Source organism: Carcharhinus amblyrhynchos, chromosome 15, assembly GCF_965287045.1.
Source record: "Carcharhinus amblyrhynchos chromosome 15, sCarAmb.v2.hapA, whole genome shotgun sequence".
NCBI lineage: Eukaryota > Metazoa > Chordata > Chondrichthyes > Carcharhiniformes > Carcharhinidae > Carcharhinus > Carcharhinus amblyrhynchos.
Window position 1 is genome coordinate 5,337,451 of NC_137338.1, and position 12,653 is coordinate 5,350,103.

General features: G+C 46.7%; 1 protein-coding gene across 3 annotated transcripts in view; it reads left to right on the forward strand.

Annotated features, from left to right (window-relative positions):
* The first annotated feature begins 810 nt into the window (after positions 1 to 810).
* usp25 (ubiquitin specific peptidase 25) overlaps positions 811 to 12,653 on the forward strand; it is a 161,375-nt gene continuing 149,532 nt past the window's right edge. For all 3 annotated transcript variants that reach the window (XM_080203374.1, XM_080203375.1, XM_080203376.1), the window contains exon 1: positions 811 to 878. In XM_080203374.1, the coding sequence (XP_080059500.1) occupies positions 837 to 878 (42 nt within the window). In that variant the 5' untranslated portion in view covers positions 811 to 836. The remainder of the gene's footprint in view (positions 879 to 12,653) is intronic.

Here is a 12,653-nt window from a genome sequence, read left to right on the forward strand (position 1 = left end):
TCCCTCAGCCCCCCCGTGCGTCCACTCCCCACCTTTCCTCCCTGAGACCCCTGCTCTACTCTCCTGCCCATCCCCTCCCCACACCCAGCCCCTCCCCTACAGTCCATCTTCCTGCAGCCTCTCCCCCTCACCACCCCCCTGTGACCCCTCACTTCCCCCTATGACTACTCACCTCCAACCCCGTGACCCCCCACCTCCCTCCATGACCCCCCCCACTTCCCCTGAAGTCCCTCCCCCTGGATCCTTTCCCCCTGCAGCCCCTCCCCTCGAGCCCCTCCCCTGAAGCCCCACCCCCTGCTGCCCCTTCCCTGTGTAGCTCCTCCCCTGTAGCCCCCCCACAGCCCCTCCCCCTTCCACAGTCCCTTCCCCTGCTGCCCCTCCCCCCTGAAACCCCTCCTCTTTACAGCCTCTTCCCTTGTAGCTCCTCCCCCTCCCTGGAGCCCCCCCCCCCCCGCTAAATCCCCTCCCCCTGAACCCCCCTCCCCGTGCGGCCCCCTCACCTGCAGCCCCGCCCCCTGCCCCTGCAGCCCCGCCCCCTCCCCCGACAGCCCCGCCCCGTGTCCTCCTCCTCCTTCCCCTCCTCCGGCCCCTCCCCCGCTGCCCCTCCGTCTGAAGCCCCTCCTCCTACAGCCCCTCCCCCTGTAGCTCCTCCCCTTCCCTGAAGCCCCTCCCGCTAAATCCCCTCCCCCTTGTCCCCCGCCCTTCGCCCGCGGCCCCCTCCGCCTCCGGCCCCTCCCACTCCCTCTACAGCCGCGCCCCCTCCCCCTGCGGCCCCGCCCCCGCCGCCCCGCCCCCGCTCTCGCTCTGCAGTCTCTCTCTCTCAGTGAGGAGCGGCCATGACGGTGGAGCAGAATGTTCTCCAGCAGCACTCGCAGAAGGTAAATGGCGGAGCGGGCGGTGCCTCTGGGCTCGATCCACCCACCATTCCCCACCCCCCCCTCCTTCCTCCACCTGCAGCCCCCATTGTCTCCGGGAGAGCGAGGGGGAATTCAACCCCGTTTCCCGGAGCGGCCCCGCGGGCCCCTCACACCGCCCCCCGGGCGCCGAGGCTCAGGCAAGCGGGCGGCTTGTGGGGCCTAGCCTAGCAACAAGCACCACAACAATTGGGAGGGAGGGAGTGAGTGAGTGGGGGGCGAAGATTGAGAGGGAGGGAGTGAGGGTGGGTTTGATTGAGGGAGTGGTTTATTCCTATCCTGTCAGGAGCTTCAGGCTGGGGCTCACTTTGGACATTGTCTTGTGGGGTGGGTTTATAACATTCTTCCCCTTCACATAAAAAAACACCCCAACGCCAAATAAGGAGCATTGCTAAACCCTCTCTGTGTTTATATCTATATAATGTATCGGTCTGTGTATGCTTGTAAAGGCAATTTGCTGCAGAGACTGGAATCTGAAACAAATACAGAAAATCTCAGCAGGTCTGATAGCATCTGTGGAGAGAGGACAGAGCCAGCGTTTAGAGTCTGGGTCATCCAGCTCTGGCAAGGGTCCATCCAGACTCGAAACCGTTAGCTCTGTTCTCTAGGGGGTGGCACAGTGGTTAGCATTGCTGCTTCACAGTGCCAGGAACCTGGGTTCAATTACCGGCTTGGGTCACTGTCTGTCTGGAGTTCGCATTCTCCCCGTGTCTGCGTGGGTTTCCTCCCATACTCCAAAGATGTGCAGGTCAGGTGGATTGGCCATGATAAATTGTTCCTTAGCATCAGGGGGAATTAGCAGGGTAAATACATTAGTTATGAGGATAGGGTCTGGGTGGGATTGTTGTGTTGTTGGTTGCAGGTTTGATGTGCCAAATGGCCTTTTTCTTCACTATAGGGATTCTGTGATTTTTTTTTGTATATGTTTATATATATGTGTGTGTATGTGTATGCTGTCCTCCAAATCTGGCTTCTTGTCTCCTTGGCAATTGTCGCTCCTACATTGGTGATCCAGAAACTAAAAGGAATGGGAAAGCAGTTACGAGCTTTGGAGAAGGAATTCAAGACACTCCTTACAAACTGCTTCTTTGCTCATCTCTGGCTCAGTGTCAGATTTTAGAGTCATAGGATGCAAATTTTCCTGTCCCGCCTGCCACGGGGATCGGGGCGGGTGAGGGGGTGGACCATGGAAAGGTCTGTTGACCCTGGGCAGGATTTTCCAGTTTTGGGGTGAGCGTGGCTGGAAAATCCCACCCATGGAGTCATTGAGAGATACAGCACAAACAGGCCCTTCAGCCTAATTTGCTCATGACAACCAGGTTTGCTAAACTGAACTAGGCCCATTTGTTTGTGTTTGACCAATATCCCTCTAAACCTTTCCCATCCATGAATCTATCCAAATTTCCATGGGGTTTTTAGGACACAATGTATATAAATGAAAGCTGTTAGAATTTGATTCATACAAAGGAATGAAATATCCTGAACTGCATCAGGTATTTTTTGTCCACTGTACTTTTTTGTTCTAAAAATGTTCCTTAACGAGTGCAACACTGTCAGAGGTGCTGTCTTTCAGATAAGAAGGCATCCTTTCTGATTTCTTGTGTGGAACTTAAAAAGATTAAAGAGGACAGGAGAGTTTATCTCTGTTGTTCTGGCAGATATTGATCCTTGCCACCAACATCACTAAAGATGTAGATTATCTGGACATTTGACATTGCTGTTTGTGGGATCTTGCTAAGCACAAGTTGCCTGTCATGTTTCCGAGATAGAGAAGCAACTGTTGTAGAATCATTGAACCATACTTGGGAGAATTGGAGGTTGGGAAAAATGTCATTTAAGCTCAAGTCTTTCCTTTTTGATTGTATAACACATTAAACTATTTACCTATTGAATATTGATAAGTGGTTAACTATGATTCTATTTTCTGTATGATCTTGTATAGTTTGTATGTGTTATTATGTAATATTCTCTTGGCATATTTTCTGAGTTATGATGTTGGCCTAGATTTGAAGGATGACAGAGATGTAGCTGTTGTTTATGATTTTAAAAAAAATTGTACGTGTTTTCTTTTCCCCCCTTTATCATTTCCTTTCAATTAAAGGATGTTAAAGTAAATGCCATACTTTGATTGAGGACCCATCTGTATGCAGAGCGCTGGTATCAGCCATCCTTTTGGATAGAAATGATGGATTTGATTTTAGGGTTCTATAGAATCCCTTCATTGCAGAATGAGGCTGTTCGACCCATTGAATCTGCACAGGCTCTCCGAAAGAGTATCTCACTCTGGCTCAATTGCCCCGCCCCATCCCTGTTACCCTCTGCATTTACCATGATCAATCCACCTAACCTACAGATCTTTTGGAGACTAAGAGGCAATTTAGCATGGCCAATCCGCCTAACCTGCGCATCTTTGGACTGTGGGAGGAAATCGGAGCACCCAGAGAAAACCCATGCCGACACGGGGAGATAGGGGAGAAACTGCACATGGTGGGTCACCCATGGCCGAAATCAAACCTGGGTTTCTAGAGCTGTGAGAGATCCATGCTCACCACAGTGCCATTCATGGATGATTCTATACATAGTGGTTTGTTAGAGACTTGAATGTACACCACGTGTTGAAACTCTTATGTTGTCTGTCTTAAAATCAGCTGATATGTTTTAACTGCATATTTTGTGCTCCTTTCTCTGTTATCTCAACCAGGATTGTTCATGTGTGAACATTGACATTGAACTTCTTCACTCAAAGGGTGGTGAATCTCTGGAATTCTCTGCCCGTTGAAGTGGTGGAGGCTGCCTTGCTAAATATTTTTAAGAAGCGGGTTGATGGGTTCTTGATAAGAGAGGGGATTAAGGGTTATGGGGAGAGGGCGGGAAAGTGGAACTGAGCCACAACAGATCAGCCATGATCTTATTGAATGGCGGGGCAGGCTCGAAGGGCTAGATGGCCTACTCCTGCTCCTATTTCTTATGTTCTTATGTTCTTATGTTCTTATGCTCTTATGTTTGAGGAGTCATGGGATGTGAAAGCCTAAGCACACCTTTTGCACAAAATACTTGTGTTTTGTGAATAGATCAGTTAGCAGTACCTGATCAAATCCGGACTTTCCAAGACACATCGCACTAGAGGGAAGTTTAGCGACAGAGTTCCAGAAGTGGAATTGAGGTGGCTGAATGCTGTGACTGGAATGATGTGTAAAGGAAGCTGAAGTTGGAAGATAGGGTTATCATGTATTGGCCGGAGAAGAAGAGGTTCGAGAGAGGGGTAGTGTGGATCAACGCCATCATGGAATTTGTTATTGAAGCCAAGGATATTAAACTTGGTGCAGTTGGAGTGAAATCCGGAATCAACCCTTCACACAGCTGGTCGTGGAAACCTGGAACACTCCTCCAAAAGGTTGTAGATGCTGGGCTCAGTTGCAGCCCACATGATAGGTCAGAGTATCAAGTGATATGGTTCAAAGGCAACTAAACGAGCTCGAGGCACAGATCAGCAATGATCCAATTCAGCGGTTGAGTGCGCTTGAAGGACTGTTTGGACTACTGCTTCTATGAGGAATGGAGAGTGTCGAGGTCAGCAAAGAGTGTGCTGGCATCATTGTGGAATAGGACAAAGGTGTGTGTATATTTTGGAATTATTTAGGAAATTATTAAGAAGTGGTTCAGGGGGCTGGGGCTCAAGATAATGAAAAAAGGGCACTAATAATTTCAGTGGTGGTAGGTATTGGCCAAGGGCTTAGGTCAGCAGTGTAGTGGAGATGGCACTAGAGACTTTTGATTTCTGGAGTTTGAAGTTCAGCTCTGTTGAAAGGGACACTGAACTTGAGCAGCAGTAGGGACTGCAGCAGGGTTAGGGCATATTCCAACATTGCAATCATCACGTGACAATGTTTACAAATCTGCTTAGTCCAGCAGGGGCCACCAAATAACTTTGACTTGCACTTTTGTTTTTCTGTAGGACTTTTCACAACCATTGAATGTCTCAAAACGTTTTACAGCCAGTGGGGTACTTGTGCGCTCCCTGTTGAAATGTGGCAAACCACAGCCAGCTTTATGCATAGCAAGCTCCCACAAACAGCAATGTGATAATGACCAGATAATTTGTTTTGGTGATGTTAAATGAGGGATAAATATTGATCAGGGCTGCTCCTGCTCTTTGATGAAATATTGCCTTGGGCTGTTTTAGCTCAGTTGAGGAGAATCACTTTAACTTCTCATCCAAAACACTGAATAGAGATGATAAGAGGGATTCTAAGGTTATTTGTAGAACTACTTGTACAACCGTGGCACCTTCTCTCATCTGAGCAAATATTAGATTCCTGTGCCGAGCTGAGTTACTTGGAGGATGGAAGCAGAGGCACTTTGACACATTGCCTGGGCTCAGGAAGCATTTAACCATCAGTGATTTCTACTGCTGATGGGTACCAGTTGGTGAGGTGACAAAGACAGCCAGTGCCTGTGGATCATGTACAGTTGTGTGTAGTTCCATACGCTTTAGAATGCAAACATTGCAGTTTGCAAAGAACTTATTAGAAACCACAGAGGTTCAGTATGATTTCTTGTATATTAGTGTGGATTTGTAATGTTGATTTAAGTGGGCATGTCTTAGGATGTGCATGCATAATGGGACCCATCATAACAGTATTTTTAATACTGAGCTGATGTAGAATCCCTCCTTTAGGCCTTGCCACTTGCTTCAGGTGTAGGAGTGTGTGTTGATGACAGTGACATGCTGATTCCTTGTTGGGGTGAGCAAGGCACTTGCTTATCCCATAGTGAGGTGCGAGATAGGTTAATGTTCGGTGGTAAAGCCCATTCTGTGGAGATGTTGTTCCTCTTCTGAAAGACCTTTCCTGAACACGGTGTAACTACTGCCTTACTCCTTCAGTTGGCCTTTTCCTGCATCTCATGTCTCACTTAGGGCGGCAGTGTTGAGTTGCCTGAATTCCTAGCTGTGATGGCAGTAAGACACTCAGGTCTGCTGTTTATAACAATTGTTTATAAGGATTCTGATGTTTCAAACCCCGAAATTAGTTTTGAGTGAAGATGCCTTTTTTTTAATGTAGGATAGTTGTTGCATGCTAGCCACTGCATCGGCCTTGGTCCAACAGCAAGGAGGCTCTTAGATGATTGGAAGCCAGTCCTTGATTTGAAATATTAGCATGGTCTTTGCAGGAACATATGTAGATACGTAATCCCACAGTACAGAGGGGTGTCGTGTCATGGTAGTTCCCCATATGCAAACTACATCACATCTGCAGTCCTAGGTTACTGTGTACCCTGTTTCTGATCTGATCCGTGCTGCCACAAACCCTCCTGTTCCACAATTTGAAGCTGAAAACCAGTTGAACCAATAACCAGAGTTAGGATCAGTAGGTGGTTGAAATTTCTCAGTCACAGTAGAAATGGGGGAAGGGCAGTAATTTGATGAAATTTAAATTATTGCAAGAGATCAGTGACAGAATTTATGTCTCTGTGCAACCTGAGCAAAAAAGGTCATCTTGATTTTGAGAAGGGTGCTGGAGTTTGAAGTGAAGCTTGAAAGCTGATCTAGATTTTTTTTCTTGGACAACCTGCAGTAGGCACCTCAAAGAACTGGCAAAGTACCACTAGCAGTGCCTTTGCAGGAACGTCGAACCCTACAGTGCAGAAAGAGGCCCTTCGACCCATCGAGTCTGCACTGAACATAATCCCACCCAGGTCCTATCCCCATATCCCTACATATTATACCCACTAATCGTTATAAATGGCAGACCTGAGTGTCTTATTGCACTAACATACGCATCTCTGGACACTAAAGGGCAATTTCTTAGCATGACCAATCAACATAACCCGCACATCTTTGGACTGTGGGAGGAAACGAGTGCCTGGAGGAAACCCATGCAGACATGAGGAGAATGTGTAAACTCCACACAGACAGTGACCCGAGCTGGGAATTGAACCCAGGACCCTGGAGCTGTGAAGCAGTAGTGCTAACCACTGTGCTACCGTGCCACCAATCCTCCACATCCATTGGCAATAAGGGCGATCCAACAGCAAAGTCATCTCCCAGGCCAGTGTGCCCACCTTTGAGACACTAATCAGCTCCACTGGTCAGGACCTGTTTTTTGTATGTCTGATACAAGAGTCCTGAAGCAGCTGCTCTATTTGGAACTTGATCACGACAGGAGACTTCCGTGAGAATTGATTTTTGGATGCCCTCAAAGCATTCTTCAAGAGGTCAAACAAACTCGCTGACTCCCAGGAGTCCCCGCTGTGTGAGTAACAAAATATAGGGATAGTTCGTTCAGGAAGGTACGGAGCACATTGGGAGTCTTCATCGGGAACGTGCAGAGGTGGCGTCAAGGCATCGGGGAGAGAGATCAACCCATCCCCTTGAGCACCACCTGCCCCACGTATCGCAGATTCTGCTGATCATGCTTTGGCCATTAGAACCATCTCAAGAGCTCATTGAACTAGAGTGAAAGTAAATCATCCTCAATCATGAGGGACTGTCTTAGAAGAGGAAAATAATTTTAAAGATGGTGGGAGTATTTAGTGGATCTATAGTGGTGTTTGTATGTTGTGACCGTGGCTGTGTGACAGGGCCAATCATCAATACAGAGACATCTGCAGCTGAAATTTTGAAGTTAGATATTCTGAATATATCATAAGTCCTTCTTGGTCTGAAATCGCTTCAGAATCTAATCTTAACTGGCAGGAGACCAAGGAAAAGTAATTGTCAGGATTGATTTATTGTAGGAAATTAACACTAAGTTTTTTTTATCTTTATTTCTCTTTAAAATGTTGAATTGATGGCTTTCAACACCTGAAGGATTCTGACTCTTTGATGTTGGGCTTTACGCACACTGGCTGCCCTCTGATATCTCTAGAATATGCCCAACATCTCTTCCTATTTGCTGAGAATTGGTAAACTATTCAACCAGAAGTGTGTACCAGCTCGGCCTGCTGCTGCTCTCAGCTGATGTATTTACATGAATGCAGTACAGTCATTTGCTGATCTTTCTTCTCGTTAGGGCAAAGTGGGTTAGCACTGCTGCTTCACAGCACCAAGGTCCTGGGTTCAATTCCTGGCTTGGGTTATTGTCTTTGTGGAGTCTGCATATTCTCTACGTGTATTTCCTCTGTGTGCTCTGGTTGCCTTCCATAGTCCAAAAGATGTGCTGGTTAGCTGTACTGGTCATGCTAAATTCTCCCTCAGTGTGCCTGAACAGGTGCTGGAGTGTGGTGACTATGATTTTCACAGTAACTTCATTGCAGTGTTAATGTAAGCCTAATTATGACACTAATAAATATACAAAAAAAAGCTGAACAGTACAGAAGCCGATTGTGCGTACTGAAAAGTTTCTGTGCCGAGATTAGCCGAGTCAGCATGGATCAAGGATCGACTATGGGGGCCTCCCATGTTTGATTAGCTCAGTTACGTTGTGTGCTCCCTTAGCCACTGATTCGAAGAACTTCTGTGTGAACAGAATAGTCACTAGATGCGTAGCTCAGGGCTGCTGAGTTGCTGGTGAAATTATGCACTGAGGACATGGAGTTCGAATGTTTATAGTGAGTAGTTGACAATTCAGCATGGTTTTAAACTGATTCATCGGTCTGCTGATGTGCGTAAAACCCAATTACCAAGTGATGAATCTAAACGTTGATTTAACATTTAACAGCTTTACCAGATCACAAACTATTTTCAGCCTAATGTGTCAGATCACGTGTAAACTTTGGATAGATTACATCGAATTTGGAACACATTTGGCCCAACTGGTCCACTCTGGTGTTTGTGCTTCAAAAGCCTCTCCACCCCCCATTTACTTCAACCAATCCCTTTCTCATCCTTATCCATCTCCTCTCTGAACACATCTGTTCATTTTCATAGAATCATTGAAACCCTACAATGTAGAAGGAGTCAAACAAAAGAACAAAGAACAACCCAGCACGGGAAACAGACCCTTCGGCCCAACGAGCCTGCGCCGCCGCATCACCCTACACCTATTCTACCCTGCGTGTCTACGAATGGAACCCCTAACTTAGCCGGATTCAGGAGAGAATAGTGTCAATTTAGTAAACCAATCAGCCTAAGAGCACATCTTTGGGGTGTGGGAGGAAACCCATGCAACCACAGGGAGAATGCGCAAACTCGCACAGACACAGGCCCAAATCCATGTATCTGCACAGCCAGCAGTGCTAGTCACCGAGCTGTTGCGGCACCCGTCTACCGGTCCACGATCAAGCACACACACCGACACGAAGTACTAGACCACTCCCGGAACCTCCAAGAGCAGCCCACGCACGACCCGCCGTGTGCATGCCCCTCGTTTGATAACGAGGTGGACCTCCACCTGCGGAGTAAAAAGACAAAAACGTTAACTTACAAGTCTGCATTTCCGCTGCCTCCCGAGGTTCTGACCTTATTTAATAGCCCCTACTATAACCCTCCATCCTCGTTTCACTCATGTATCTGTCTAACTGAACCTTAAACGAGTCCAACGTTCCTGCCTCCACCACCCTCCTCGGTAGCGCGTTCCATACTCCCACAACTCTCTGCGTAAAGAACCTTCCTCTCACATCCAAATTATACCTCTCCCCCCTCACCCTTAAATCATGACCTCTCGTATTTGTACCCAGTCTAGGGAGCAGTCTCTCACTATTGACTCTATCTATTCCCTTCAGTATCTTATATACCTCTATCATGTCCCCCCTCAACCTCCGTCTTTCCAAGGAGAAAAGTCCCAGTTTCTCCAACCTTTCCTCGTACCCCAGCCCCTCCATGCCAGGCAACATCCTGGTAAACCTCCTCTGAACCCTCTCCAGAGCCTCCACGTCCTTCCGGTAGTAAGGTGACCAGAACTGGACACAGTACTCCAAATGCGGTCTAACCAACGTTCTATACAACTGAAGCATTAGACGGCAGCTTTTATACTCTATACCCCTACCTATAAAGGCTAGCATTCCATAAGCCTTCCTAACAACCTTCTCCACTTGTGTCGCAACCTTCATGGATTTGTGAACCTGCACTCCCAGGTCCCTATTTATGTCTATACTCCTAATCGGTTTACCTTTTATCACATGGCTCCTCTCTGCATTATTCCTTCCAAAATGCATCACCTCGCATTTGTCAGGATTAAATTCCATCTGCCACCTATCTGCCCAATGCACCAACCTATCTATATCCTGTTGTATCACCTGACATTCCACTTCAGTACCCGCCAGCCCTGCCATCTTGGTGTCATCCGCAAACTTGCTGATCACACCACCTACGCTCTCTTCCAAGTCATTTACGTATACTACAAGGAGGAGAGGTCCCAGTACTGAGCCCTGCGGCACACCACTGGTCACTGGCCTCCAGCCCGAAAAGGTCCCCTCCACAACTACCCTCTGTCTCCTATTGCCCAGCCAGTTCTCAATCCACCTAGCTACCTGACCTCGTATCCCATGCGCCTTAACCTTGTCTACCAGCCTACCATGAGGGACTTTGTCAAATGCCTTACTGAAATCCATATAGATGACATCAACGGCTCTCCCATCGTCAACCATTTTTGTCACCTCCTCAAAGAATTCCACCAGATTCGTAAAGCAAGACCTCCCCCTAACAAAGCCATGTTGCGTATCACTAATCAGATCGCAACGCTCCAAATGCTCATACATCCTACCCCTAAGTATTTTTTCCATTTATTTCCCTACCACTGATGTCAAACTCACCGGTCTATAATTTCCAGGGTTATCCCTACTACCCTTTTTAAACAGCGGTACCACATTTGCTACCCTCCAGTCTTCTGGGACCTCACCTGTGTCCAAAGAAGAGACAAAGATTTGCGCCAGTAAAAAGAGGCCCAGCAATTTCATCTTTCACCTCCCTAAGCAGCCTGGGATAAATACCATCAGGCCCCGGAGCTTTATCCGTCCTTACGCTACCTAAAAGCCCTAGCACTTCCTCCCTTGTAATAGATATTTCCTGCAACTGATCCTCAGCTCCCTCCAAGAGACCGCACGACTCTGAACCCCTCTCCTTCGTGAATACCGATGCAGAGTATTCATTCAGGAGCTCCCCCATTCCCTCCGACTCAATACATAACTCCCCACTTTTGTCCCTAAGAGGACCAATTTTCCCTCTAGCTACTCTCTTGCTCCTAATATACGAATAAAATGCCTTTGGATTTTCCTTAATCCTACCAGCCAAAGCCATTTTATGCCCTCTCTTCGCCCTTCTAATTCCCCTTTTTAGCTCCCTCCTACTCTCCATTCGGCCCATTGACAAAAATTCCACCCAAGCCCTATCACTGTAACCCCACATATTTAATCAGCTAATCACTCTAACGTACACATCCTGGAACATTAAGAGACAATTTATCATGGCCAATACACCGTGTCTTTGGAGTATGGGAGGAAACTGGAGCACCTGGAGAGAATATGTAAACTCCACGCAGTCGGTGAGCCAAGCTGGGAATTGAACCCAGGTCTCTGGAGCTGTGAGGCAGCAGTGCTAACCGCTGTGCCGCCATTGTCACCATGTACTGCAAGTATTTTTGCTTCAACCATTCCAGAAATTTCTGTTTAGTCTCACTCCTCCCTATGATATACTTTGCAGCCCTACATCCCCAGTGCATGCCTTTCTCTTGCATTCTGTTCCATTGTGTTTTTCCACTCCCTCAGTTTCCACTCTGAAACTAGCTGCTTCATAAAATCCCTTCTCACTTTCAAAGAATGTCTGGTAACCTGCCTCATTGACTGTGCTTTCAACCATGTCCTTTAATTTCTTCCCAAGCAAAATACTGCAGATGTTGGAAGTCTGAAATGAAGCCAAAAAAATTCTGGAAATGTTCAGGTCAGATAGCACCTGTGGAAGGAGAAATCAAATTAATGCTTCTCCCTAAACACACTCTCCACATATGCTCCCTGACTGGCTGAGTATTTCCAGCACTTTTTGTCCTTTAATTTCTCTCTTGCTCCAGCCTGACCTCTCACTATGGAACATATGGGATATTTTGCTAACTGAAGGGTACTCTATAAATGACCTGACAACTGGCTACTCTGAGGGGTTGCGATTGTTAATGATATTAAAAACACACAGATAAAGGGCATTGTTCATTTAAGTACTTGCAGTACATGAGAGACTGTATTTTATGGGTTGACGCGTAGAAGCAAACATATAATGCTGCATGCTGTGAATAAACCTATTATCAAGAAAAGTATTAGTGTCTAGTTTCATACTGCACCATCAGGCTGAGAATCAATATAACAAAGATAGTTAACAAATTGTATACCTACCAAGTTCCCTTGGTGTCTAGTATGTTGCTGACCCATATAAAATTGTGCAGAGTTAACTGTTGACTGCTGAGACAACAACAGGAATGCTACAGTAATTGGAACAGGAGAGAGGCCTTTCAACCTGTGAAAATGTTACACCGCTCTGTTGGACCATGGCTGATCTAAACCTTAACGCTATTAACTCCCTTTAGCTCTATGTCCCTTGATGTTTTCTGTAATGAGAATATACAAATGTTTGGACCTGGTGTTCATTGCCTTTTGAGGGGGAGTGTTCTAGATTTCTGCCACCCTTTGCGTGTTTGAGTGCTTACTGATTTTACTTACTCACTTTTCTTTCCCAATCCCTTTCGGAAAAAGGCCACCATTCTGTTAACCTTTTTGTACCTATGCTTTAGTTTTCTTAGTTATTTGTGTACGTAGACACTTAAATTGTTTCACTGTTTTGCAGCTCCAATCATTAAGAAAATATTCTGGTTTTCT